At 33.7% G+C, this 26,054-nt stretch overlaps 1 protein-coding gene across 2 annotated transcripts in view; it reads right to left on the bottom strand.

Moving 5' to 3' along the window:
- The window catches only part of DTWD2 (DTW domain containing 2), a 172,646-nt gene that overhangs the window by 67,469 nt on the left and 79,123 nt on the right, over positions 1-26,054 (bottom strand). For both annotated transcript variants that reach the window (XM_072728765.1, XM_026015408.2), the window contains 3 exons: positions 10,782-10,872; positions 5,112-5,206; positions 2,718-2,910 (listed from right to left, as the gene is read on the bottom strand). In XM_072728765.1, coding sequence (XP_072584866.1) covers positions 2,718-2,910; positions 5,112-5,206; positions 10,782-10,872 — 379 coding nt within the window. The remainder of the gene's footprint in view (positions 1-2,717; positions 2,911-5,111; positions 5,207-10,781; positions 10,873-26,054) is intronic.

The following is a 26,054-nucleotide window of genomic DNA, read 5'->3' as shown; positions in this document are numbered from 1 at the left end:
TCACATGAATGGCCCATTTTTTTTCAGGTTTTTTTCACCTTCACCTGATTTCTAAGAATTCCAAGCTTATGAAGCCTTTATCTGATTCACAGATTTCTAGAAAGCCATTTGCCTTTCACTTTAGCTTATGGTGAGATTTCCCCTCATGTAGTCAAATCTAATATTTCTTTTAAGCACTTTATTTTATCTGATGGTTGTAATATATGCATTTCAAGGTTAAACAAATATCCACCTATATTTGCTTCTGGTTTGGAAAAACAAGAAAAGGAAAAAGTGATAAAAATATATGGCTCAGTAGAACTGGGAAAATTATTTAATTTACCTATGTCCTTATCTGCTAAATTATATATTTTAAAATATCTTTTAATCTTTTTAACCTGACTTTGTAACTCATTTCTATGGTACTTGTGTAGTTACCACAAAATGAAAGATGCAGACAGCACAAGCATGCAGAAAAAGAAAAAAATTCAAATATCTGCAGTAAACCATTTTACAGATATAAAACTTCCATTAAAATTCCTTTGTATGTTGGGTGATATCTAATTGTAATGTGAACATAAATTTTGCCTAAAGTGTGTGGCAACCTAACAGTCTCCTTGCTTTTTCAGAGTTGGTTCTTGTGGAAGCTATCCTAGGTAAACAGCCTCAATGGCAGTTTCCCTTTCAGAAGCAGTATGTCACTCTGGCTTTGGCTCTAAACTAGATGGGTTAAAGTGGTAAACTGCTCTGAAATAGCTATGTGCTCTAAAGCAAACTATTGAACATGTGTTGTGTCTATGTTCCTCCCTGTGTTACCTAAAACAGTAACAATACTTTGGGGAACACTTAAGTAAGCAAGTTAATACAAGTAAACCGCTTGGAATCGGGACTGGCTCATTGAAAGCATTCAGCATGTTGGCTGTTTTATACATCTCTTTTACATAGATGAGTCTCATCTAAAAGCTGTATCTGCATTATCAAAGGGAATGAAAACTATAAAGAATCTGAGATGAGAATCTCAGAACCAAAGGTTCACTGTTATTTGTCACTAAGTACAAGTCTCGTTATGTTCACAACAAAACAGATAAACATATAACACAAAAGCTACTAGAAATGCAGAGCTAACTTCATTTAAAAGACATAAACAGAAGCTTTTCAAATACCTTTTTCAGTATCAAACACTTCATATATGACAAAAATAAGAGTAAAAAGAAAAATCTGAGAATGTGAATTGTTATAGTCACAGAACAGATACAAAAATTTGCCATGTAATTACACAGAAATCATAAGCAAATTCAAAATTCTGCAGGCAATGTTCTTTTATCAAAATTCAACAAAATAAGAAGTAAAAATAAAACAGGGACAAAAATGTTATAACACCTAAGAATTAAGAAGTCATTGATAATCCATGATTAGTAAGAAATCAAAACAAATTACAAATTATACCAATGCTATAGATATAAAAATGTCAACCCAAACCTTTAAGATACAATAAAAGTCACACTAAGAAGAAATATCGCAGCCTTCTCTCTCTATTATTAAAGAAGGAACTCACTACTCTTAGTAAAGGGAAGGAATACACAGTAAAATCTTATAAAAACAGGAAAAATGAACTGAAAAAGGTGAAAGCAACTGATCAAGATAAAACAACAGATTAAGGAAATAAGAATAAAGTATAATAGCCATTAAAACAATCTAAAGGCTAATACTTTCAAAACATATTTAAAATTGAGAAACATCTTTTGAGTATGTTCAGAGAGAAAAAAGTGCATGTGTCTGTGTCTGTGAGTGATTAGAAAGAAGATAGGACATAATTCAGAATAAATTAAGTATTTAAGAATATATATATATTCAGGTGTATGGCAATCAATTTGTTAACTCAGGTGAAAGGAATAATTACCCAAAACAGATAAAAGTTATTAAAAAACTGAACCAAATAGGAGAAAACTTAAGAGTTTGAAAGAAGGGTTTAAAAGTTATCATTTTTAAAAAGACCAGGAGCAGGTGGTTTCGCCAATGAGTTCATTCTAATTTTTAAGAAGCAAGGAATTCCAATATTGTTTGAACTATTCCAGGTCATAGAAAAATATTAAAATCTCTCCACTGATTTGGTGAATTTAAGATTATCTTAGTACCCAAACCTGATAATATAATAAAAGTACAAAAAACATATAAATTATAATTCAGCAGAATCAAATAAAAGTTTCAGCAATATATCAAAAGGATAATGTAAAATGATCAAGTGGAATTCACTCCAAGAACACAAGAATGGCTCACTATAGGAAGTGTATCATCATCAACAAATTGAGGGATAATCTAATTATAATAACGAATGACAAAAAAGTATTTCATAAAAATTCAGTCATTCCTAGTAAGAACAAGGTAATTTAGTTACCAGATGAAAGTATTTAAACATAACACTTAACAAAACATTAATACACATAGAAATAATTAATCCTTAAATTTCACTGATTAAATGTTTGAGATACTCTTAATATAGCAAATGCCTAAATTATGGTGACGTTTGGTGGTAGGAATTGAGAAAGGTGAATAGGTTTCAAATTTTCTACATCTACATACCAAACACACAAGCAAGCATATACATATCTATGTACAAACATCCACACACATAAATAGCATCTAATTCATATATAGAAATGTGTATCCCCCCACAGAAAACATATACAACGTACATAATTACACATTTGTATATATTCTATGTTAAAATACTAGCTTACCTGTTTGGGGAGTCGGAACAAAGAATTCTTATAGAAAATGTCCTTAGCCTGGCTCCATGTACCATCAATGATGATGATTGTGGAAGGATAAGTAGGAGAATCTAATATAAATTCTTCCAAATTAGCAGCTTCAGCCCCTGGATATAATATTAATGTATCAGACTTCCGACAAACATTTGAAAGTTCAGGATCTCTAAAAATTTAAAAAGAATATCTTTAATGGCTTGGGAGGGAAAAAAAAAACGTTTAATTATTCTTACTGTACTTCCTTCAAAAACACATGTCAAAGTATTTGGTACTGGAGATATAATAATGAATGAGACAGCCTCTGTCTGCAAGCAATAAAATAACCCTAAAGGGAAAAGTTAAAGAGTCAATTAAAGACAATAAATGGCATCTTCTTCAAACTGATAAATAACATCTACAAAAATGTACAGTCAATATCATATTTTACAGTGTCCCTTGAGACTGAGATCAAAGTAAAAATGTTGGCTTTCACCACTCCTAATACACATTGTACTAAAGTTCCCAGTTATTGCAATTAAGCAAGAAAAAGAAATAAAAGGCATAAAGATCAGAAATAACCTTATTTGCAAATGATAATACTCCCACAGAAAGTTCTAGAGAACATACAAAACAATTTCAATAAGTACCAAATGAATTTAGAAAGTCACTGGATGTAGAGCTGATACACCAAACCCAAATTTTTTTATATACTAGAGGCAAAAAATTGAAGGTAATTATTTTTAAATTCCATTTACAAAGGACACCAAAAGCAGTAGATCTCTTAACCATTCCTCCATGGTTACAACAGGTACTCTAACAAAAGCTTAAGTTAATATCATTCGATTGCCAGATTACCATCTAAATAACAATCTTAATTGGCTTTAGTTCAAAAATCCATCAGTGAATAATAATTTACTGAGTAAGCACTCTATTAGGCTCCAGAGGAAAAAAACCAAATTACTTAATAAAACAGATTCAAAATGGGATGAGCTATTTGAAAAAGCATCAAGTTTCTCATCCACACATTTGTGGAAGGGTTAGATAACCAAATGTCAGGGATGACCCAGATAGTTTCTATTTCTACCAGTATAGATACTCATCACTTTTGCAATAAAATAACCTGGATCCAAGCTGGCAGCTGATCAAATTCAGATATATCTACATACACCTATGAATTATTAAGAGACTACCATTCATTATAAAGAGCCTCTATATGAAAGAAATGTCACAATGTAAATGATGTGAACGCTCCCCATGTGAAGGGCTCTGGATTTCATATGCATTCCCAACAAAATGGGAAAATTCACAATAGCCGCACCAACCTCAGAGCAAGTCTCATCTCTGAGGCCAAAGTAAAAGAAAATTTTATATGAGAAAATTGCCCCTAAAAAATAGTTTCAGAGAAGGGAAAAAATGATTTTATAAAGTTCTAACATGATGTTATTTTCATAATTTAAAACTAAATAATAAAAGAACCTAAAATAATAAAGGAAGAGAAAATTTTGGCCAATTCCTGGGCTTGGAGCTAGTACTAGCCTTGCTTAGCAGTTTCATAATTGGACTGAAAAACAAATCTCCGTATTTTCAAAAGAAATTAAATTTTGCATATAAAAATATACTTAACTGCAGATAGGATCAAAATAATTAGTGAAGGCTTTGTGAATGGGCATGAAAGCAAAAAAAAAATATGCTTCAAAGATAAGAAAAGACTTGTAGAAAAATGCAAATATGCACACAGTATATATTTATGATATTGGGTTACATAATAGAGTATGAAATAAGATCCAAGAATATTATAGAACTGTCACTGAAATTATCAACTAATAGACTGCTGCCTATAAAAATACTTGGCCTCATTAAAAAGAATATTTTAAATATGACAGGAGAAGGCATTCTATCCTTTAAAAAAAATGTGGTGTGCCTATAACAAGAATACTCAATATAGTACTAGTAACTATGCCTCAGGAAAGCCTTAATGAGCTAGAATTGGATAAATATGTGTACATTTATATAAATGTGTATCATATATAATTGTTAATCTAGAAAAAAAGAAAAACACAACTAAATCTAAGTACTCTACCATCGTAAAGACAGTTTTAACAAAAAATAAACAGTAAATATACACCCTTTAGGCTCAACAGATATTATTATGGAATTCAGATAATCCCTCTGTTTATTACATTTTGGTCTATGTTTTCTGAGGGTGTTTTTGTTCATGTTTTGATTTGTCTTGTATTATTCTGAAGGAGAAGGCAAAACTTCATTTTTTTTTTTTCACCTCCTCCGATGTACCATGCTCTTGGTCTGATGGATACGGTGAAGGGAACCATTTTTTTAAAGATCTGTTTAAGTAAGACTTATTCTAAATTGCCCTATCAGATAATTTACCTTTCTTCACTGAAGCGACGACCAATCTTGACTTTACACTTGTCCTGTGGGAGGCATGCTGCTAATAGGGGAACTGTCCGCAACACTTTGCTTTCCTTTAAAAAAAATAATTAAAATATAGATTTTCACTTAGACAAACACACTTTTAAAACATTCATGATGAATATCTGATACACTACATGATATAAAACTTTCACATGACTTTTATTACAGACCACAGTTTAATAATAAGAGCTATAGTTTCTCTGATTCATCAGTATTAAATACTACTGCTTATTTTTATTCTACTTGTGTTTAGAGGTTTACTGATGGAATAAGAAGATAAATTAACCTAAATAATGGTTAAGATTATGAAAAATGAGGGGCATCTGGGTGACTCAGTCGGTTAAACATCTTCCTTTGGCTCAGGTCATGATCCTGGAGTCTCGGGAGTCCCATGATTAAGCCCCAAGTGGGGCTCCTCTCTTCTCCCCCCTCCCTCTGCTTCTCCCTCTACTCCTCCCTCTGCTCATGCTTTCTCTCTCTCTCTCTCTCTCTCATTCTCTCTCTTAAAATAAAATCTTTTTTAAAAGTATGAAAAATGACATTTTTATTTAACTAAAATGAATCATTTATTCTGGCAAATTTTATTTCAGTAGTAATTACATTTTGTACTATGTCAACTTGAAGATAACTGCCTAAATCTTTGTGTCCAGAAAAGAAAGAAGTGCTAAAAAAAAAAAACAAAATCATGGGACATATCAAAGTGACACAGAACTTCCTAATGACCAAAATGGAATAATTTGAGTAACAAAGTAGAAAAGTGGATGGATCATGATCCAAAAATATAAAATAAATAAATAGGAGAGAAGAGACAAATCTTCCTTATAGAAGAATTCCAAGTAATAAACATAAGTACTCCCTACTCCAAAAGTTGGAGCTTAATCTCTCCTATTCACCTGAATGTTGGATAGATTTATGGCCCACTTCCAACAATAAAGAGTATGGAAAGGTGGAAAATATAACAACTTTAGAACAGAGAAATCTAGTAACCATTCCTGTAAATTCCATTAAACTATCAGTGTTTTTTTTCCCAACATCCTAGCTTACAACACTGAAAACCACCTTTCTTGTCACAAGAATTCTATCCTTTATCCTGGTATACCCAGCTGATTTGCTATTTTGCCTGAGCCTCCCTCTTGGTTATTTTGGTCTATAATGATCAGTCATTGTCTGGCTCTTCTCCACTGGCCCAATTGGGTATGTTAAGCCTGATCAAGTAAGTGACAGACCCCCTCTCTAGCCAGTTCACCTACAGATAGACCCATTACCTTTATCAATTTATATAACACTGCTTTACATACATTCTCACAGTAAACAATTCGACTATTATAGCACATTAATATGTATAACATATTAATGCACAAGAGTAATGTTATATGTGAATTTACTAAAGTAACTAAAAATAAGTTTATAATTACATTACTTACCTTTGTAACAGAAACAAAAAGTATGTTAGTAACAGTATTCAACACACACACACACACACACACACACACACCCTTCAGGAACATCTTTGTGCTAACCACTTTTGTCCTAGGTCTCTGACATGTTGATTAAAATAATAGAAAAGGGTAAATCTAGAGATACTGATAGTAAATTCATCTACCCTTAAGTTGGATAACGAAACAAGAGGTCAGAATTTGCAGGGATTTACAACTAAAAAGAACATGTAGCAGCTGGAGCTGTGACGAGCCTGAAACCAATTTTAGAGCAGCAACTATGACAAATGGGATGAGGAGAGGTGAGGAGAGAGGCTTAGGACATGCTCTAGTATGTCCTACTGTTTTCTTTCCTCCTTACTGTCGCTATGAGACTATGACACATACTATTTAAACTACTCTCCAAACGTTTTTTTAAAGATTTTATTTATTTATTTGACAGACAAAGGAGATGGAACACAGCACAGATAAAGGAGAGAGAACACAGCACAGCACGGAGAGGGAGAAGCAGTTGTGGGACTTAATTCTAGGACCCTGGGATCATGACCTTAGCCGAAGGCAGATGCTTAACCAAGTGAACCACCCAGGAGCCCTACTCTCCAAACTTCTAACAACATATGTATACATGTCAAATTAAATAGTGCAGTGCCAAAAGATTTATAATATTCCCAGATACACTTCCCACCACCACTTCCCAGAGGCAATCACTTCAACTCTTTTGGCTATTTCTTCTAGTAGTTATCTCCATATTTCTATAAAATATGAGTGTCTTAGTATTTCTTGATTTATCAATTTTAAATATTCTTTACAAACTACCATTTATCATCATCATCACAGCTGACTCTAATGTGCATAATTTTAAGTGCATTATAGATAAATGGATAGAAAGATAAACTGATTCATTTACCACCCACAATACACCAGTAAAGAAGTGTATCTTTTATCATGTCCATTTTACTAATGATGAAACTAAAGCACAAAGAGTTTAATTAACTTACCCAGGGTTACAGTTTACAGAGCTATTAAGGCTTTACATTCAAGCAATCTGGCTCCTGAGCCTTTACTCTTAACTAATGTACTTACTGTATAACCACAGCCTCTTATAATAAATGAGGATTTATCTTTCTTCTATTACTCCTTACCATCACATCTTCTAATATTTTTAGTTAAATCAATAAGCAGCGCTTACATCACTATGGCTACAAAGACATTGTTCATAAGCAAAGGCAACACAGTTTCACAAAACATTTCTTCCTTATAGAAATTTTTGTTACTTTTGAGATAACAGTTTTATTTTATCCTTAAGCACTTTTCTACATACATAATTAGTGTTTTCATTTTCTGTTGGTAAACACCCACTGATGGAATTATTGGTCATATGGTATTTCTATTTTTAATTTTTTGAGGAATCTCCATACTTTTCCATAGTGGTTATACCAATTCACATTACCACCAAAAGTACACAAGGGTTTCTTTTTTTCCACATCTTCACCAATACTTGTTATTTCTTGTCTTCTTGATACTAGTCTTTCTAACAGGAGTGAGGTGATATCTCATTGTGGCTTTGATTTGTATTTTACTAATAAGTGTTGTTGAGTGTCTTTTTGTGTCTGTTGGCCATCTGTATGTCTTCTTTCAGGTACAATGATTATTCTCAACTAGATTATTGTTTTTTGATGTTGACATGTATAAGTTCTTTGTATACTTTGCATATTAACCCCTTATCAGATTTATTATTTGCAAATACCTTCTTCTATTTCTATTCAGCAGATTGCATTTTCCTTTTGCTGATGGTTTCCTTCACTGTACAGACACCTTTAATTTTAGTGTAGTACTAACACTATTTATTTTTTTTTACAGATTTTATTTATTTATTCATGAGAGACACAGAGCGAGAGAAAGAGAGACAGGAAGAGACACAGGCAGAGGGAGAAGCAGGCTCCATGCAGGGAGCCTGACATGGGACTCGATCCCAGGACTCCGGGATCATGCCCTGGGCTGAAGGCAGACGCTGAACCGCTGAGCCACCCAGGCATCCCACTAACACTTTATTACACTATTTTTTTGCTTTTGTTTCCCTTGTTTGAGGAGACATATTTATAAAAATTTTTGCTAAGGCCAATGTCCAAGACTTAACTGCCTATGTTTCTTTCAGAAGCTTCATGGTTTAAGGTCTCACATTTAGGACTTCAATCCATTTGGGGTTTATTTCTGTGTATAAGAAAGTGGTCCAACTTCACTGTTTTTCAGGCAGCTGTCCAGTTTTCCCAATACCATTTATAGAAAAGACCATCTTTTCCCCATTGTATATTCTTGCCTCCTTTGTTTGTAAATTAGTTAACCATAAAGTGTGTTTCCTTCTGGGCTCTCTATCCTGTTCTATTGATCTATGTGTCTATTTCTGAGCCAGTACCATAACACTGTTTTGATTACTACAGCTTTGTAGTATATTGTGAAATGTGGGATTGTGATACTTCCAGTTTTTCTCTTCTTTCTCAAGAATGTTTTGGCTACTTTTGTGGTGATATACAAATGTTTAGGATTATTTGCTCTGGTCCTGTGAAAAAATGATATTGGTATTTTAAAAGGTATTGTATTGAATTAGTAGAATTCTTTGAGCAATATAAATATTTTAATAAGATTAATTATTCCAATCCATGAGCATGCGGGGCTCAATACCAGCACCCTGAGATCACAACCAGAGCCGAAGGCAGATGCTTAATTGACTGAGCCACTCAGGCGCCCCATCACCTCCTTTGTTAAATTTGTTGCTAAGTATTTCATTCTTTTTGGCATAACTATAACTGTGATTTTTTTTTAATTTATCTTTTGGCTATTTCATTGTTAGAATGAAACACAACAGATTTCTGTATATTAATTTTATATCATGCAACTTTACTGAATTCAATTATTAGTTCTTAAAGTTTTTGGTGGTGTCTTTAGGGTTTTCTGTAGTACCATGTCATTTCAAATAGTGACAGTTTTATTTCCTTCTTACCAATGTAGAGGCCTTTGAAAACAAAATTACTATAAATCAATGAAACCACCTACATTTTAAATGCAACATTATGTCTGGAAATAATGAAATATACAAAATAGTGAGATAATGAACAGACACCATACTATACACACTGCAAAAGGAAAAAAGCATTCACCATCAAAAGTCAAGTTTTATTCAAAACTGTTATGGCCAGTAAACTATCATTTTTAAAAAATCTGAGCTGCAAAGTGTTGCAAATTTAAATGCAGAAAAAAAAAGCCAGTGACCAAATTGTTCAAATCCTAACAAAAGCATGTCGTTAACACTAAAAAACTTAAAAATTAAAAAATTAAAAGGCTACCCAACAAATGGAATATTTAACAATTTACAATACAAGAATAAGTGTTTTCATTATTGGAAAAGGAAAAGACAGACTGAAATCTTTTAAGTCTTTGTTAAAGATTTCTTCAGAAATTTAAAAGAAAAATTATTCCTTCTTCAGAAGTCTGATTCAGTAGATTATGTCCTGAGTTCCCAAACGCTAAAAGAATTTTAACTTCAGTTAATTAAAACCCACTTCGTATCATGCATCAACTAGTTTTACAGTGACTATCATTTATGGTTATCAATGAAATCTTTCCCTCCCTCCCTTCATTATTGCAGTTAATTACAAATTACAAACACACATACACACCAGCACGTGCATAATTCTCACCTCTACAGGAAAGTACTAATTTAAAAGTCTTTATAAGCAAAATATATAATTTACACATATTTGCTCTATTCACTTAAATAAAACTATACATTCATTTTGTAACGCTAAAATATTGACAGTTACTTCTACTTTAACAAGAAATATCAAGAAATATAAGCTATGATCAAAATTTAAAAGCAATGATTTTCTTAGTTCTTCACTCACAAAAATCTCATCTTCACATAAAATTGTTGGCATTCTAAATTTCTCTACTATTCAATTATTGTTTGTATGAATTACAGTTTTATGAAATAACAATTTTTATCTGTCTCTAAAGCATTAAGACACTATACTATAACATATAAAAGAAATTTTTTCCCAAAGACAAAGCATTTATCATCAATTTATTTTCAGAAATGTTAAAGAGCTAGAAGGTATGAATATGCTCATCAAGATGTTTCCTCTTATATACTGATATTCTATTTGAAGTTACGTATTTTACAAAATTTACTCACCTCCGCCGGATGCTGAATTATGTACAAATGAGTAGAGATGTGCAGAGGATGCAATGGTAGAAATGGACACAAACATACTTTCTGAGGCCGGCTAAAGGGCAGAAAGAAAAAGAAATCCTGTAAATGTTCAAAGTACAATGATATAACAATAACCTAAAACTTGAACATAATGCCTCTTCTTTATGTAAAGAGATTTGCTAAAGTCTTTTAAAATGAAACACCAAGAATGAATTTAATCAATTAGACTTTAGAAATGAGAGTTTGGAAAAAGATTCAGCTAAATTCTGTACCATCTATATAGATTAAAGTACCTCAAAAAATCTTAGTTATCACTAAGTGAAGAATACTCATAAGCCACCACCATGGTCTTTTTATTCGTGAAGCTACACTTCTAACTGGCATTACAAATCAAGAATAGATCTGATGTCAAAGAGAAACCTGGCAACTTTTCTTAATCATCTGATATTGGAAGGAACAATATAATGATATAATGATAAAATATAAGAATATGATTATCACCTAGAAAAGAGTTCTAATCAAATTTGCCATCAGTGAACACAAAGAGCTTATCAATGTAAGAAGAAACCCAAATGGGCCACCAGATTATATTTAGCTAGAATTATATCCACAGAATGTCTAATTCATTTATTTTCTCTTATGTTATTGTTTATTTTGTTTTTATTTTACTTACTTCTTAGTGTTTTACTACTGTTTCAGTAACACATACAACTCATTACAAAATTCAAATAGAATAAAGTATATACGTCCATCTCGGTCCTCCAAACCAGAGGATTCTCTGCCTTAGAAGCAACCAATGACCAGTTTCTGTGTGTCCATACACATGAGGGCAGCCTAGGTGGCTCAGCAGTTTAGCACCGCCTTCAGCCCAGGGCCTGATCCTGGAGATCCAGGATCAAGTCCCAGGTCCATGCAGGGAGCATGGAGCATGCTTCTCCTTCTGCCTGTATCTCTGCCTCTCTCTCTCTCTCTCTGTGTGTGTGTGTGTGTGTGTGTGTCTCATGAATAAATAAATAAAATCTTACAAAAAAAAGAAATACACATGAATCTTCTACCATTAAATCCCATATTTGATATGAGTGTTTATAGTATGAAATTCATCAAGCGGCCAGATATCATGGGAGTAAATTTTCATGACAGATCACTATCACAGGCAGATGTTACATGACATTACAACAGTATACAAATGAATGTTATATTTAAGGGAATTCCCAACAGCATACTGTTACTACTATAAAACTGACTGCTATCAACACCTTCCTCAATTTAACCTATGTAGAGTTATAGCTTGAGGTAAGAAATGATTACATTAATAAGCCATAGAATGTGAGCAAATTGGTTCAATTGTATCTACCACCTCATTCTGTAAGAAACTGTCAAACCTATGCTCCTATTGAAGAAATTATCTAGGTGATATCTTAGAAATAGAAATATATTGTACAACATGATCCCATCTCCCCTCTCCATCACTGAACCTAGAATAGATGGTTAACCCAAGGAAAACCAATATACTCCCTTTCCAGTGATGTCTGAAATGATTCACCATGATTACTCTGCCCTACCATGGATTACCTCTCCTGAATCTGAGCAGATTAATAGGGATGAAGAATATCTTTCAGTGGTCACAAGAAGAGTAAACACAAGTAAATATAGAGAGGAAAAGAGAGTGGTTGATGGAACTATGTATAGTGACAAAGACTATACTATGTATAGTGACATACTATACTATGTATAGTAAAGTGATAAAAGAGGGCTGCAATTAGAAAAAAAAGATTACACGGCACCTGTGTGGCTCAGTGGTTAAGCGTCTGCCTGTGGCTCAGGTCCTGATCCCAAGGTCCTGGGATCGAGTCCCACATCAGGCTCCCTGTGGGGAGCCTGCTTCCCCCTCTGCCACTCTCTGTGTCTCTCATGAATAAATAAAGTGTTAAAAAAAAAAAAGATTACTCATTGGGTATAAAGATGAAGAAGATAAAGTACATTCAAATTCTAAAATTTTAAGATTCTGATTTTTATATGAAATTCTATATGACTGAAGTGCACAATCAGATGTCAGTAGAATTCTTTTACAAAATAAAATTTAATAACATATGGAGCCAATTTAAAAATTCAGAATTAAAATGAGTATCACCAGGGTGCCTAGCTGGCTCAGTCAGTAGAGCATGCAGCTCTTGATCTCAGAGTCATGAGTTGGAGCCCCATGCTGGGTATAGAGATTACTTAAATAAACTTAAAAATATATATTTATTAAAAAATAGATGTCATCTTAGATGTCTGTAAGTTATATGACAAACTATGAAATAAAGTGAAAAAACATCAAATATCCTATAAAGGAAACATCCACATATCAGTGAAGTCAAAAGACTGCAAAATCCAGTCACGTAAATAAGCTGGGTAGACACTGCAGATTTCTGTGGGCAAAAAAACACTAGGTAAAATAAACTCTGAAAATAACATCTTTAGTTCATCACACATATAGTGGTTATAAAAGTCCTCAGTATGACACTTTAGATAGTGCAAGGAACTGCTCTGGATTTTGGTAGCTCTGGATTTCATATATGACCAAAACTTCTGTACATAAAAGAAAACAAAAATTCAGTTACCTGGATTGGGAACACATCTTTGAATTTTAGGAAGATTTGGAATTAAGTAGTATGTAAAGTTCCACTTCTATGATGACAGGGAAAGTACTTCACAGACCCAAAGCCCAATGAAATACGCAAAGCTGATAAAAACACTCACCTCATAGGGATACATGGACCACCTATGTTTATAGCAGCATCATTTACAATAGCCAAATTATGAGAGCAGCCCAAGTGTCGATGGATTGATGAATGGATAAAGAAGAGGTGTTATATATATATATATATATATATATATATATATATACACACACACACACACACACACACACACACACAATGGAGTATTATTCAGCAGTAAAAAGAATGAAATCTCACCATTTGTAACAACATGGATGGAGTGAGAGAGTATAATGCTCATCACAATAAGTCAGAGAAAGACAAATGACCATATGATTTCACTATTATGTGGAATTTAAGAAACAAAACAAAGGGGGGAAAATAAGAGGGTGAGTGAGTAAACCAAGAAACAGACTTAATTATAGAGGACAAACTGATGGATACCAGAGAGGAGGTGATAAGGAACTGGGGTAAATAGGTGATGGGGATTAAGGAGGACACTTACGATGAGCATGACGAGCACCAGGTGATGGATGGAATTCTGGAATCACTAAATCATCTACCTGAAACTAATATAATACTGTATGATAACTAACTAGAATGAAAATTAAAAGTTTAAAACAAAATAACAAAAATGATCACTGAAAGTCTCCGGAGACTGTCCTAGTAGCATATCCAAAGGAAGAAACATTATTCAAGAAAATCTACTAAAACTTGGTACTGGGACAGTCTGTGGCATCTGAGCCATAACCAATTTCTGACATTGCCCCAGCTCAAGTTCACAAACTCCACTCCAGGGAGGTGTGGCCGCAAGAACAGAGCTCCCTCTCAGCTCCTCATTGAGGATTACCCCATATGTCACAAAAAAGGTAAGCCATTTCTCATCCCCTCCAACCCTAAGAGAAGAGGTTACATTCCTGGTGAGTGTGGCCAAGAGCAGAGGCTGCCTTCCTCCATACAGCCTCCACCTATAGAAGAGAAGCTTCACCATAGTGCAGGAGGCTGGCAATGCTGGAGCCCCAAGCGTCTTCAACCAACTTAGTTTGCCCTCAGGACAAAAGTTCTATTCCAGAAGCAGCGAGGCTTTTGCTCAACCCTGTGCCCAGAATAGTGGCTAAGAGAGTCTGCCCAAGACAGGCAGACTATAAGAAAACAGAGCTCTAAAGCTCTTCCCCCAAGGAACTGAAATTCATTTGAAACAGAGTGTGAGCAAATTCAAGCTTCCATGTGCTTTCAAAGATAATAACTCCCCTTAATGAAGACCAGTAAGCTGTATGATAAACCAGCAAGAACCTAGGGAAGAGACAGCTAAGAAGTGCACACCTGCAGTCAGAGCAAACCTCAAAGGGGGGACCTCAAAAGCTATCCCTGCCTGAATGTAACGGGATCGGGCTGAGAAATTTACAGCCGAAGGCATTGTACGAAAATGACAGGACAATCAGCTAGTAATTAGTGGAGCCTAACAAGCAGGATGTGATACCAAAAGAAGAAGGCAGCTCAAGAGAAAGATCTGGAAAAGAGGTCTTCAAAGAAAATCCTGCTAAAACCATGTGATGGTGGTGATGTTTGCACAATTCAGCTAACATTAACAAAAACCTCTGAGTTGTATACCTTAAAAGAATGAATGCCATGGTATGTGAATCAAATCTCAATACAGCTGTTGTTTTAAAAAATGTAAAAATGCAGTGGAAACAGAATGTTTAACCTAATTAGTAAGAGAGAGGCATTTTGTTACTACTTAGCATCATGTTATCTGAAGGTGGGCTTCCTTCCCTACAGTGTTAAGCTGCAGGAGGGCAAAGACTTTGCCTTTTCACTTTTCACCCCAGCACCTAGCACAGTAAATACTGTGCTATCAATAAATACTGTTCAATACATGAAGGAATAGCTTTGCTCTTCCCCTTGCCCCACCTTGGGATGCCTTTCTTCTCCTACACAATTTCTTATCCTACCTCTTCATTTTCTAACATATCAAATATTGATCTCCCCTTCATTTCTTCCCTAATACTTGAGCAATTAGTTTGTATTATAAATGAAATTCAGAATCTCAGATCTCCCTTTGCTGTAATTTGTGATCATTCTGGCCAAACAACAATATATAAGGGGCAAAAATATTTACTGAAGGAAATATTTATTTTTTAAAAAACACAGCATTTTATGAGTAAAAACCATAACTATGATTTAAGCTAAAACTAATTATTTTGGCTTCTACTTTGACAGGCTCATAAAACATCATTACCTATTTATTTTAAAGCATGTCCCCTTTATTAACCTAATTCTACTTCCAATTAGCTCAAACTAATAAAACTATAGTACTTTAAAACACTTCGCATTCCAACTGATCAACCGTATGTTTAGCAAGTTACTTTACAATATAAATTTGTGCTTATTTGCTACTTTAACAGCAATTTTTCTCATAATTTCCTCTTTGACAATGGTCTGCATATGCTACTCTGGTGCCTAGCTGTTCAAACTGTTAAACTATCTCTTACCACTACTGGATAAGTAGCAGAGTACTTGTTCTCCTCATTCTATGTTTTTTTTTTTTAAGATTTTATTTATTTATTTGAGAGAGAGAGAGAGCACAAGCAGGGGTAGAGGCAGAGGCAGAGGCAGAGGCAGAGGCAGAGGCAGAGGGACAGGAAGAAGTAGACTCCCTGGTGAGCAAGGAGCCCAACATGGGGCTCCATCCCAGGACCACAGAATCATGACCTGAGCTGTGGCTAAGGGTCACAGATGCTTAACTGACTGAGCCACCTAGGTGCCCCTCTCCTCATTCTAAAACCTTTTCCAGGGGCACCTGGGTGGCTCAGTGGTTGAGCGTCTGCCTTTGGCTCAGGTTGTGATCCCAGGGTCCTCAGATGGAGTCCCACATCAGTCCCCACAGGGAGCCTGCTTCTCCCTCTGCCTATGTCTCTACCTCACTCTCTCTCTCTTTCATAAATAAATACATAAAATCTTTTTAAAGAATAAGTAAATAAAACCTTTTCCAAAGAACAAAAAAGTCTTGCTATATCCAAACTTAACTCTAGGAGGTTTAAATATTTTAAATTGATAATGGATTAAATAACCTATAACTTCAACAAATTTTTTAAGATTTTATTTATTCATTCATTCATTCATTCATTCATTCATTCATTCATTCATGAGATACAGAGAGAGAGACAGAGACATAGGCAGAGGGAGAAACAGGCTCCCTGCGGGGAACCCAATGCAGAACTTGAACCCAGGACCCCAGGATCACACCCTGAGCCAAAGGCAGACACTCAACCACTGAGCCACCCAGGTGTCCCAACTTCAACCAATTTTTTTCAAATATTTACTGCACACTTGTGTGCCAGACATTAGACACTTGGGACAATAAAACAGACAAAATTTCCTGCCCTCATGGAACTTATTTATTCTGTCTGTGCCAGAAGGAATTTTTTAAAAGATCCTTGCTTCCTATGAACTATTACAGGTGATAGGAAAATAAATACCAAACAACTACACATCAAAACTGATTATTTATTTATAATAGTAAACATTCACTTTGAAATAAAAATCAAGCGGTGCCTGGGGTGCATGGGTGGCTCAGTTGGTTAAATGCCCTCAGCTCAGGTCATGATCCCAGGGTCCTGGGATCAAGGCCCAGCATCGCACTTCCTATTCAGTGGGGAATCTGCTGCTCCCTACCACTTGTGCTCTGTCTCTCAAATAAAATCTTAAAAAAAAAAAAAAAAAAAACAATCAAAGGATGCCTGGTTGACTCAGTCAGTAGACCATGCAACTCATCTCAGGTTATGAATTCAAGTTCCATGTTGGGGGGAGAGATTACTTTTAAAAATTAAGTCTTAAAAATAAATTAATTAAATAAAAATCAAGCTACTTCCAGAATTTATATAGCTCTGAAGAATATTAATATCTGAAGAAATATCAACTGGTCAATTGGATATAGGTTTAGGGAATAACTATTAAGGTATATCACTGACAAAGTCATTCACTATCTTGCTTTGCGATCTTGAGCACATCACAGATTCTCAGTGTCCACCTTCATAAAACTGGTAACACATCAAGTAGATCCTGGAATAGCTCCTGAACTGCAGACAAAGGTTATAAAAATATAATCATTAATATTAGTAGTTTCCAGCTAATTTATAACAGAATGGCCAAAGAAGGAGTTGAGATCATTCTGTCTTCTAGATTTGCAATGCTTTGTAAATGGAGAAGAGAGGAAAATGTACAGTGCACTGCAAATGTGTTATAAATACTGTTTTCCATCACTGAGATTTATCTTCTTTAAAATCTATACAACCCAATTAAGGTTAATTACATTCTTAAAATATAAATGGGATTTTCAAATAATTTCCCTGAGGAAATTTTATGGAATAATCTTTTTCTTCTTTTCTCGTTAAGGAGGTAGGAATAAATATATAGGCTTCCTGTCAGACTGACTGGCTTCCTCAGTGAATGCTGTAATACACAGGTAATCTGTCACTCTGGGCACACTATCTCTGACAGGCTGGAGGCAAATAAAATTATATCTGACATACGGTTAGAGATGCTAGGACTTAAAAAAATCATCTTTCAAAAGTTTAATTAAATTCTTATATCATGTTCACTGAAAGCTATTTTTCTCACAGTACTGACTTTAATCAAGAAAATCTCACATAGGCAAACTTTAAAAATTAGTGAAGAGATTTACAAGAATGACTATTTTTAAAGGATTTCTTTCATCCACTAAACAAAGGCAAATGTAGAACCCAGAAAAAGAGTATACGTCACACTCCCAGTACTCAACAAAATTTTTTTAGTCCTAATGGAGGGAAAAAGCAAAGAACAAAGAGTTGCATAGCTTTTCAATAGATTAGTTGAATAGATACACTATATTACACACAAAAATGCCAACAACTTTCTAATTTTAAGATAGGCTTTGAAAAACCAAATACCACAGTGCCCTCTACTGTCATTTTAGAGAAAGTTAATCTATAAAATAAATAGTTTTTAAATTTCTCAAACTATGTTCAATATAACCAATGAGAGAAGAAACATCTCCTTTTTACTATAATTAATTTTTTATATAATACATTAAATAAATTTTCATTTCATAAAGGGAATAAAAACAGTTAACATCTACCATGTCTGAATACTTCAAATATAAATAACAATGATATTCTCATACCTGCCAAGGTTGCTTTTATCACTACCTTATTTTATAACTTCTTCTAGGAGTAAAGGAAGGATAGGCTTAGAAAGAAAAGAAAATCACTGTTAAAAGAGAAAAAATAACTCCATAAAGAGAATATGTTTTGATGAGACTTTCAAAGACCTGTGCCCCCAGAGGGCATGTCTACAATAGTGATTTCCGAAGTGGATTAAGTAAAATGAGCAAATGGGTCATTACCACTTCTACTTCGAATTAAGCATTACTAATATTTAGTATATGGATTAACACTCCCTCCTTAGGCTGATAGGTCATATGGTAATGTGTTAGGATAAGTGAGATCCTGATAGAAAACAAGGCATTCCATAACATGGAGTGTTAACAATGGCACCCACAAAGAAACTACATACACTTGTCAAAGAATCTATATTGAAGAAGTTCTGATCACACAATCACAAATGAGTAAATTTGTGGGAGAGCTGTTTCTTACCTATTCCTACTTCAAGTACTTCATCAGAGTTAAGAAATAAAATCTGGTATGACAACATTTTCTATTAAGTTTTTCATTGTAATTTCATTATTGTTAATATACAGTGTTATATTAGTTTCAGGTGTACAATATAATTCCACAATTCTATACATTACCAGTGTTCATTATGGTAAGTATACTCTATAATCCCTTCACTTACTTCCCCCATCTTCCCACCCGCTTCCCACTGGTAACCATCAGTTTGTTCTCTATAGTTAAGAGTCTGTTTCTTGGTTTTTCACTCTTCTTTTTTCCCTTTCCTCATTTATTGTGTTTCTTAAATTCCACACATGAATAAAATCATATGGTACTCATCTTTCTCTGACTTATTTCACTTAGCCCCATAGTCTGAAGCTCTACCCATACTGTTGCAAATAGCAAGATTTCATTCTTTTTATGGCTGTGTAATATTCCATTCTTTTCAGTTTCATTCTTTTGCATGTAGCTGTCCCATTCTCACAACACGATTTGTTGAAGACACACTTTTTTCCCATTATATATTCTTTCCTTTGTTAAAGATTAATTGACCATATTTGGATTTATTTCTAGGCTTTCTATTCTGTTTCATTGATCTATGTGTTCATTTTTGTGCCCATATCATACTGATTACTAGGGATTTGTATTATAACCTGAAGTATGGATTGTGATACCTCCAATTTCTTCTTTTTTAAGAATGATTTAACTATTCAGGATCTTTCATAGTTCCATATAAATTTTAGGATTGTTTGTTCTAGTTCTGTGAAAAATGCTGTTGATATTTTGATAGTAATTGCATTAAATCTACACACTGCTTTGGGTAGTATAGACATTGTAACAATAATTGTGCTTCCAATCCATAAGCATGAAATCCACTTCTTTTTGTTGTCTTCAATTTCTCTCATCAATGTTTTATAGTTTTCAGAGTACAGGTGTTTCACCCCCTTGGTTAAGTTTATTCCTAGGTATTTTATTATCTCTGGTACAGTTGTATATGGGATTGTTTTCTTAAATTCTCTTTCTGCTGCTTTATTTTCAGTGTATAGAAATGCAACATTTCTGTACATTGATTTTGTATCCTATGCCTTTACTGAATACATTTATTAGTTCTAGCAGTTTTTTGGTAGAGTCTTCAAGGTTTTCTATATACAATATCATGTCATCTGCAAAGAATGAAAGTTATACTTCTTCCTCACCAGTATGGATGTCTTTAATTTTTCTCATCTGATTGCTGTGGCTAGGACTTCCAGTACTATGTTGAATAACAGTGGTGAGAATGGACATCCTTGCCCTGTTTCTGACCTTAGGGGAAAAACTCTCAGTTTTTCCCCATTGAGTATGTTAACTATGGGTTTGTCATATAAGGCCTGTGTTATATTCAGTTCTATTTCCTTCTAAACCTACTTTGTTGAGGAATTTATCATGAATGAATAAAATCAAATGTTTTTTCTGCATCTATTGAGATGATCATATGTTTTTTATACTTTCTCTTATTGATGTGATATACCACATTGATTAATCTGCAAATACTGAACCACGCTTGCATCCTGGAAATATTTCCCACTTGATCATGGTGAATGATTTCTTTAATGTATTGTTGGATTCAGTTTGCTAATACTTTGTTGAGGATTTCTGCATCTATGTCCATCGGACATATTGGCCTGTAGTTCTCTTTTTTGGTAGTATTTTTAGCTGGTTTTGGTAATGCTAGCCTCACAGAATTAATTTAGAAGTTTTCCTTCCTATTCTATTTTTTGGAATTGTTGAGAAGAATAGGTAGTAACTTGTCTTTAAGTGTTAGAGAGAATTAACCTATGAAGTCATCTGTTCCTGGACTTTTGTTTATTGGGAGTTTTTTGATTACTGATTTGATTTCATTGCTGGTAACTGGTCTGTTCAAATTTTCTACTTCTTCCTGCTTCAGTTTTCGGTAGGTATATGTTTCTAGAAATTTATCCATTACTTCTAGGTTGTTCAATTTTTTGGCATATAATTTTTCATAATATTCTCTTACTCTTGTTTGCATTTCTTTGGTATTGATTGTTATTTCTCCTCTTTCATTTGTGATTTTGTTTGAGTCTTCTCTCTCTCTCTCTCTCTCTCTCTCTGTTTTTTATGAGGTTGGCTAGAGGCTGATCAATTTTGTTGATCTTCTTTGAAAAGTAGATCTTTTCAAAGAACCTGCTCCTGGTTTCATTTATCTGTTCTTCCATTTTTTAGTTTATGACAGTAACTTTAAAAAGCAATATAAAGATTAGTTGAACGTGGATTCACATCTTACTGCCTTTAACAGTGAACCCCACCATATATATGCATTATGCCTCAAAATAACAGGTAATGGTAGCATAACTCCATCACAATATGCAAAACATTTTTAAATGGTTTATTTCAACATTGCCTCTTCCTTTTTAAAATTTGTGTGTGTGTGTGTGTATGGTTTATGAGGCACATCATACATTAGTATACAATAAATACACACAACCATAGAAAAAATATCTATTAGAATTTCATCCTAAACTTTTTAACTAACTGTGGTATGTAATCAACTTTGGAATCACTGGCCTAGAGATAAGCTTGTTCCAACTACAGAAACTATAATCAAGAAAATTTTTAGTAAATTTTATTACATATAAAGAAGCCTTAAGAAGAGCCAGATGCCTGGATAACAAAGCCTTGTGTCCAGACCAATGACTACACAGAACACCTATATAAAGCCCCTACCAAAACTTCAATGACAAAGTGACAAATCAGCTAAGACTGAGAATCTTAAGTAATCATAAGTAATCATCTATATTGCTATCATACTATTTACTTTCTATTTTCTTTTATAGAAACATAAACAATTACAAAAATAACAAAACAACCTTCTTAGTAGCAAATTAAATCACTCTTTCCTCTGCAAACTTTTATTTTATGATTTCATAATTTGTCTTAAATATTACTTAGATATATTTGCACTTACACTCAGTTGACTACAAATTTTAGAGGAGATAATCTCTCAATCATTTTCTATGGCCCAACCTATGCATTTATTGGAAACTGAATATTGAACTAATAATGATTGAATGAATAAAGAATATCCACATGATTTATCAAAGTGAGCTTCAAGGTCTGTGTGTAACAGAATTTTATTTCTTATCCACTGGCCAAGGAAAGTCAACTGCATGAATGTCCACCCTGACAAGCAAGCAGTTAAATACTGAAGTCTCAAGGACCAGCTTTCCTCATTAAAGATATTTAACAAAGAACAGTACAGAATTAAGAGATCACATTACTAAAAACATCTTCATTTTGTTTATTCTTTCTTCTTCTTTTCCTTACCTAAAAACTGTATTTTAAAATACAGATCCTTATATAGCTGATTCATTAGGGAAGTATTCCTCCTAATTTTATGTAAAATTAGGACTCTCAAGAGACCTCAGAATTTTCTTTGATATAAAAGAGAAAATATAAGGTTTAATTTACTGATGCTTACATACTTAAGGGACTATAATAATGCTATGGAGTAAGTCACTGATTTTGATGTACCTAAAAAAGTGTTTCTCATCAATGTAACATTTATTTGTGGTTGGAAAATGAATACCTTGGAAAGCCCAGAATAACAAAATCTCCATCATGAGACAATTTATTTATAGTGACCACAATACATAGTGAGCACAATACGTGTAAGATTATTTACTTGCCCTTAATCTCTAAATCTAGAAAAACTATTCTAACATGGAAAGAGTTAACTAACTCCAAAATAGACCAATTTCATAAATAATAATAATGATATTTCATGGAGGAGGAAAAAAAGAGGGAGAATAGGGGAAGAAAAGGGAAAAGGAGGAAGGAGAAGGTAGAGGAAGAGAAGGGAAGAAAATGAGGAAAGAATGAAGAGGAAAAGATAAAGAGGAAGAATTTTTTAATTTATAATTTGAGAGAGAGCATGCGCACACATGTGAGAAGGCGGAGGGACAGAGTGAGAGGGACAGAAAGAATCTCAAACAGACTCCAGGCTGAGTGCAGAGCAAAACACAGGGCTCGATCTCATAATCCTGAGATCAAGACCTGAGCTGATAACAAGAGTCCGAAGCTAAACCAACTGAGCCACCCAGGCGCCCCATAAGAGGAATAATTTATTGCTAATTGCCTACTTGTCTGTTATAGTGACTGTGCTAAATACTTTACGTTCACTGAATCTCAAAAACTTGACAAAGACAGGTAGTATTACTGTCCTAATTTACAGATGGTGAAATCAAGACTTAAAGAAGTTAAGTAGCTTTCTTGAGAAAGCTGGGGCTAGAACCCAGTTCTAATTCCAAAATGCACACCCTCCGAGCCATCCATTTTGGGATCCTATATAAGCATTTAATGATCAATGGAAAGTCTTACCACATAATTCTACCTAGCTTCCCCAGCCCCAGAAAGCCTAGCAGTAGCATTAAAACATTTGGTGATAAACAAATAAACCTATGAGTCTGAAAGAGAGGACTAAGAAGCAAAAGACTGGAATCAAAAGATTTTTTTAAACTCTTCAATTCAAAATGTCTACAAGTAATTACGAATATACGGTTAAAGACACAAGAAGTAGGAAAAGGCTAAGCCACAGGAATCCACTAGTATCATGGAAAAAAAACAGTCAAAAGAGCAAATAATTCAAACTTAGAAGGCAGGCAAGACAGGTATTTAAGCTGGACCCTGAAACAGAATAGCATCTCAGACACCAGGGATGAGGAAACAGCATTTGATACAAAGGGAATAACAGAACAAAGGCATGAATTAGAACACAAAAAACATATTTTGGGGGATTAGTTCCAGGTAGCTGGAGAAGAGGGTATGGGAAGGGTATAATGAAGAAGAAATGTGCAAGGCATTGCAAGCCACATTAGAGCCTGGACTCCATTCTTTACCTGAAATACAAGCATGGAAGGTCTCCAGGAAAGGAATAAACATGATCATACCCAGATGTTAAAAATCAAATAAGCTTTTTTGAAAAGGAGCTGGAAAACAGTTTGAAAATACCCCAAAAGGCAAACACAGAAATACTATACTACCCAGCAATTCTATTCCTAGGTATATACTGCCAAAAAAATTGAAAACAGGAATTAGAACAGAATCAGGAGTACCAATGTTCATAGCAGCACTATTCACAAGTGTCCATCAACAAGTGAATGGATAATAGATAAGGAAAAAAAAAGAATACTCAATAAACAAAAGTGATATATACGTACAATTCAAACATGAAAAGGAAAGAAATTTTGATAAGCTACAATATGAATGGAACTTGAAAACATTATTCCAAGTGAAATATTAGACATAGAAAAATAAATACTATATGATATAAAAAGGATCTGGAAAAAGAAAATTCATAGAAATAGAGTAGAAGTTACCAGAGGCTGGGCTGGGGGGGATGGAGGATGGGAAATGATTATTTAATGGGTACAGAGTTAATGTCAGAGATGATGAAAAAGTCTGGTGCACAGATAGTAGTCATGATTATATAATATTATGAATGTATCTAATAATGCTGAGTTATACAGTTAAAATCATAAAAATTATAAATATTGTTATACATATATTAGCACAGTTTTTAAAAAAGAAAGAAAGAGAGTAGCCTGTCAAGTAACATGTCTACATAAACGAACAGGTCAGATATTTCTCCCACAGGCTAATCCCTCTCAACCTTTGCAAAGTCCAAAGACTCCTCCTATAACTTTTCTTTTTTCCCCCCTAACTCTAGAAGACTTGTATTTACTTCATTTCACTGCTGCTTTTTTCCCACAGCATTCCCATTAGGCTTCCAGCAGAGAAAACCAAAAGAAAGGAAAAAAACAAAAAACAGGGGAAAACAAAATAAATTCCTATCAGTAATATCTTCAAATTTGCCATTCTGACTGAAAAAAATGAGGACCTATCAACAGAAATAAGAAGCTGACCTTAGCCAGGTAAAGGATTTAAGAAATAAAAGCTCAACCTTAAAAAAAAAAAATAGTAATTAAAAATCCCCTTTCCCAAAATAATAGCCAAAAAAAAAGGAAAAAGAAAAGAATCTATGGATTTGAAGACCACAAATAAACACCTCACTGGAAGTATTTATTATATGTAGCAGGAAAACAAGGTTAGTTATACCGTTTGCTTCCTTTATTACAATCCTTTATTAAGTGGTGTAATAATAGAAGTAGGAAAGCTAAAGCAGTCTGCCCTTACTAGTTCCCTCACCTTGAGGGTCTATAAAAGGGAATAACTATTAAAATCACAAAGTTGTCTCATGTATTAAATAAATTACATACATAAGAGCACTTTATAACCTGTGAACCCCTTTTAAATGATACCAAATTTTGGACTAGACTCTTTCTGAATATTTTCTCTCACTATATAAGTACGAACATAACAATGAATTATTAATTTTGGGCAAATGTACTTTAAAAATTAATGTGCTTTGATGTTCTTTGAAGAAAACTTCTATCCATTGGAGGGTAATGATATAATTCTTATTTTTCTTAGGGAAAATAAATCAAACATTTAGAAAGCTCTAATGTGGTTTTTAAAATTGGTCATTCCTCTTTGGAGACTTAATTAAGAAAAAAAAATCCCTCTTGACATATATCATCTTTGCTCAACTTTGAACATAAGATTAGCTTGCACAGTAATTTGTAAATCAGTTAGCTTTCCACATATATTACAAATTAACGACTTCAAAGAATAAATATATTTTCTAAACCAATAGGAAAGAACATATTAACTTAATACTTTTCTCTTAGGAATACGATACTTTTTTTTGATATGAACAAAGAATTAAATTTTCAAATTATCTAAATTTTAATCTAAAAATTATCATCAAGAATTAGGTGACTTTAAATTTACCAAAATAGTTTGTTTTCTAAACCTAAGTGCTGATAGCAGTTCAACACTCTTAATATATC

The sequence above is a fragment of the Vulpes vulpes genome, chromosome 12 (genome assembly GCF_048418805.1).
Source record: "Vulpes vulpes isolate BD-2025 chromosome 12, VulVul3, whole genome shotgun sequence".
Classification (NCBI taxonomy): domain Eukaryota; kingdom Metazoa; phylum Chordata; class Mammalia; order Carnivora; family Canidae; genus Vulpes; species Vulpes vulpes.
Note: the sequence above shows the minus strand (reverse complement) of the source record. Positions and strands in the feature narration are given on the sequence as shown.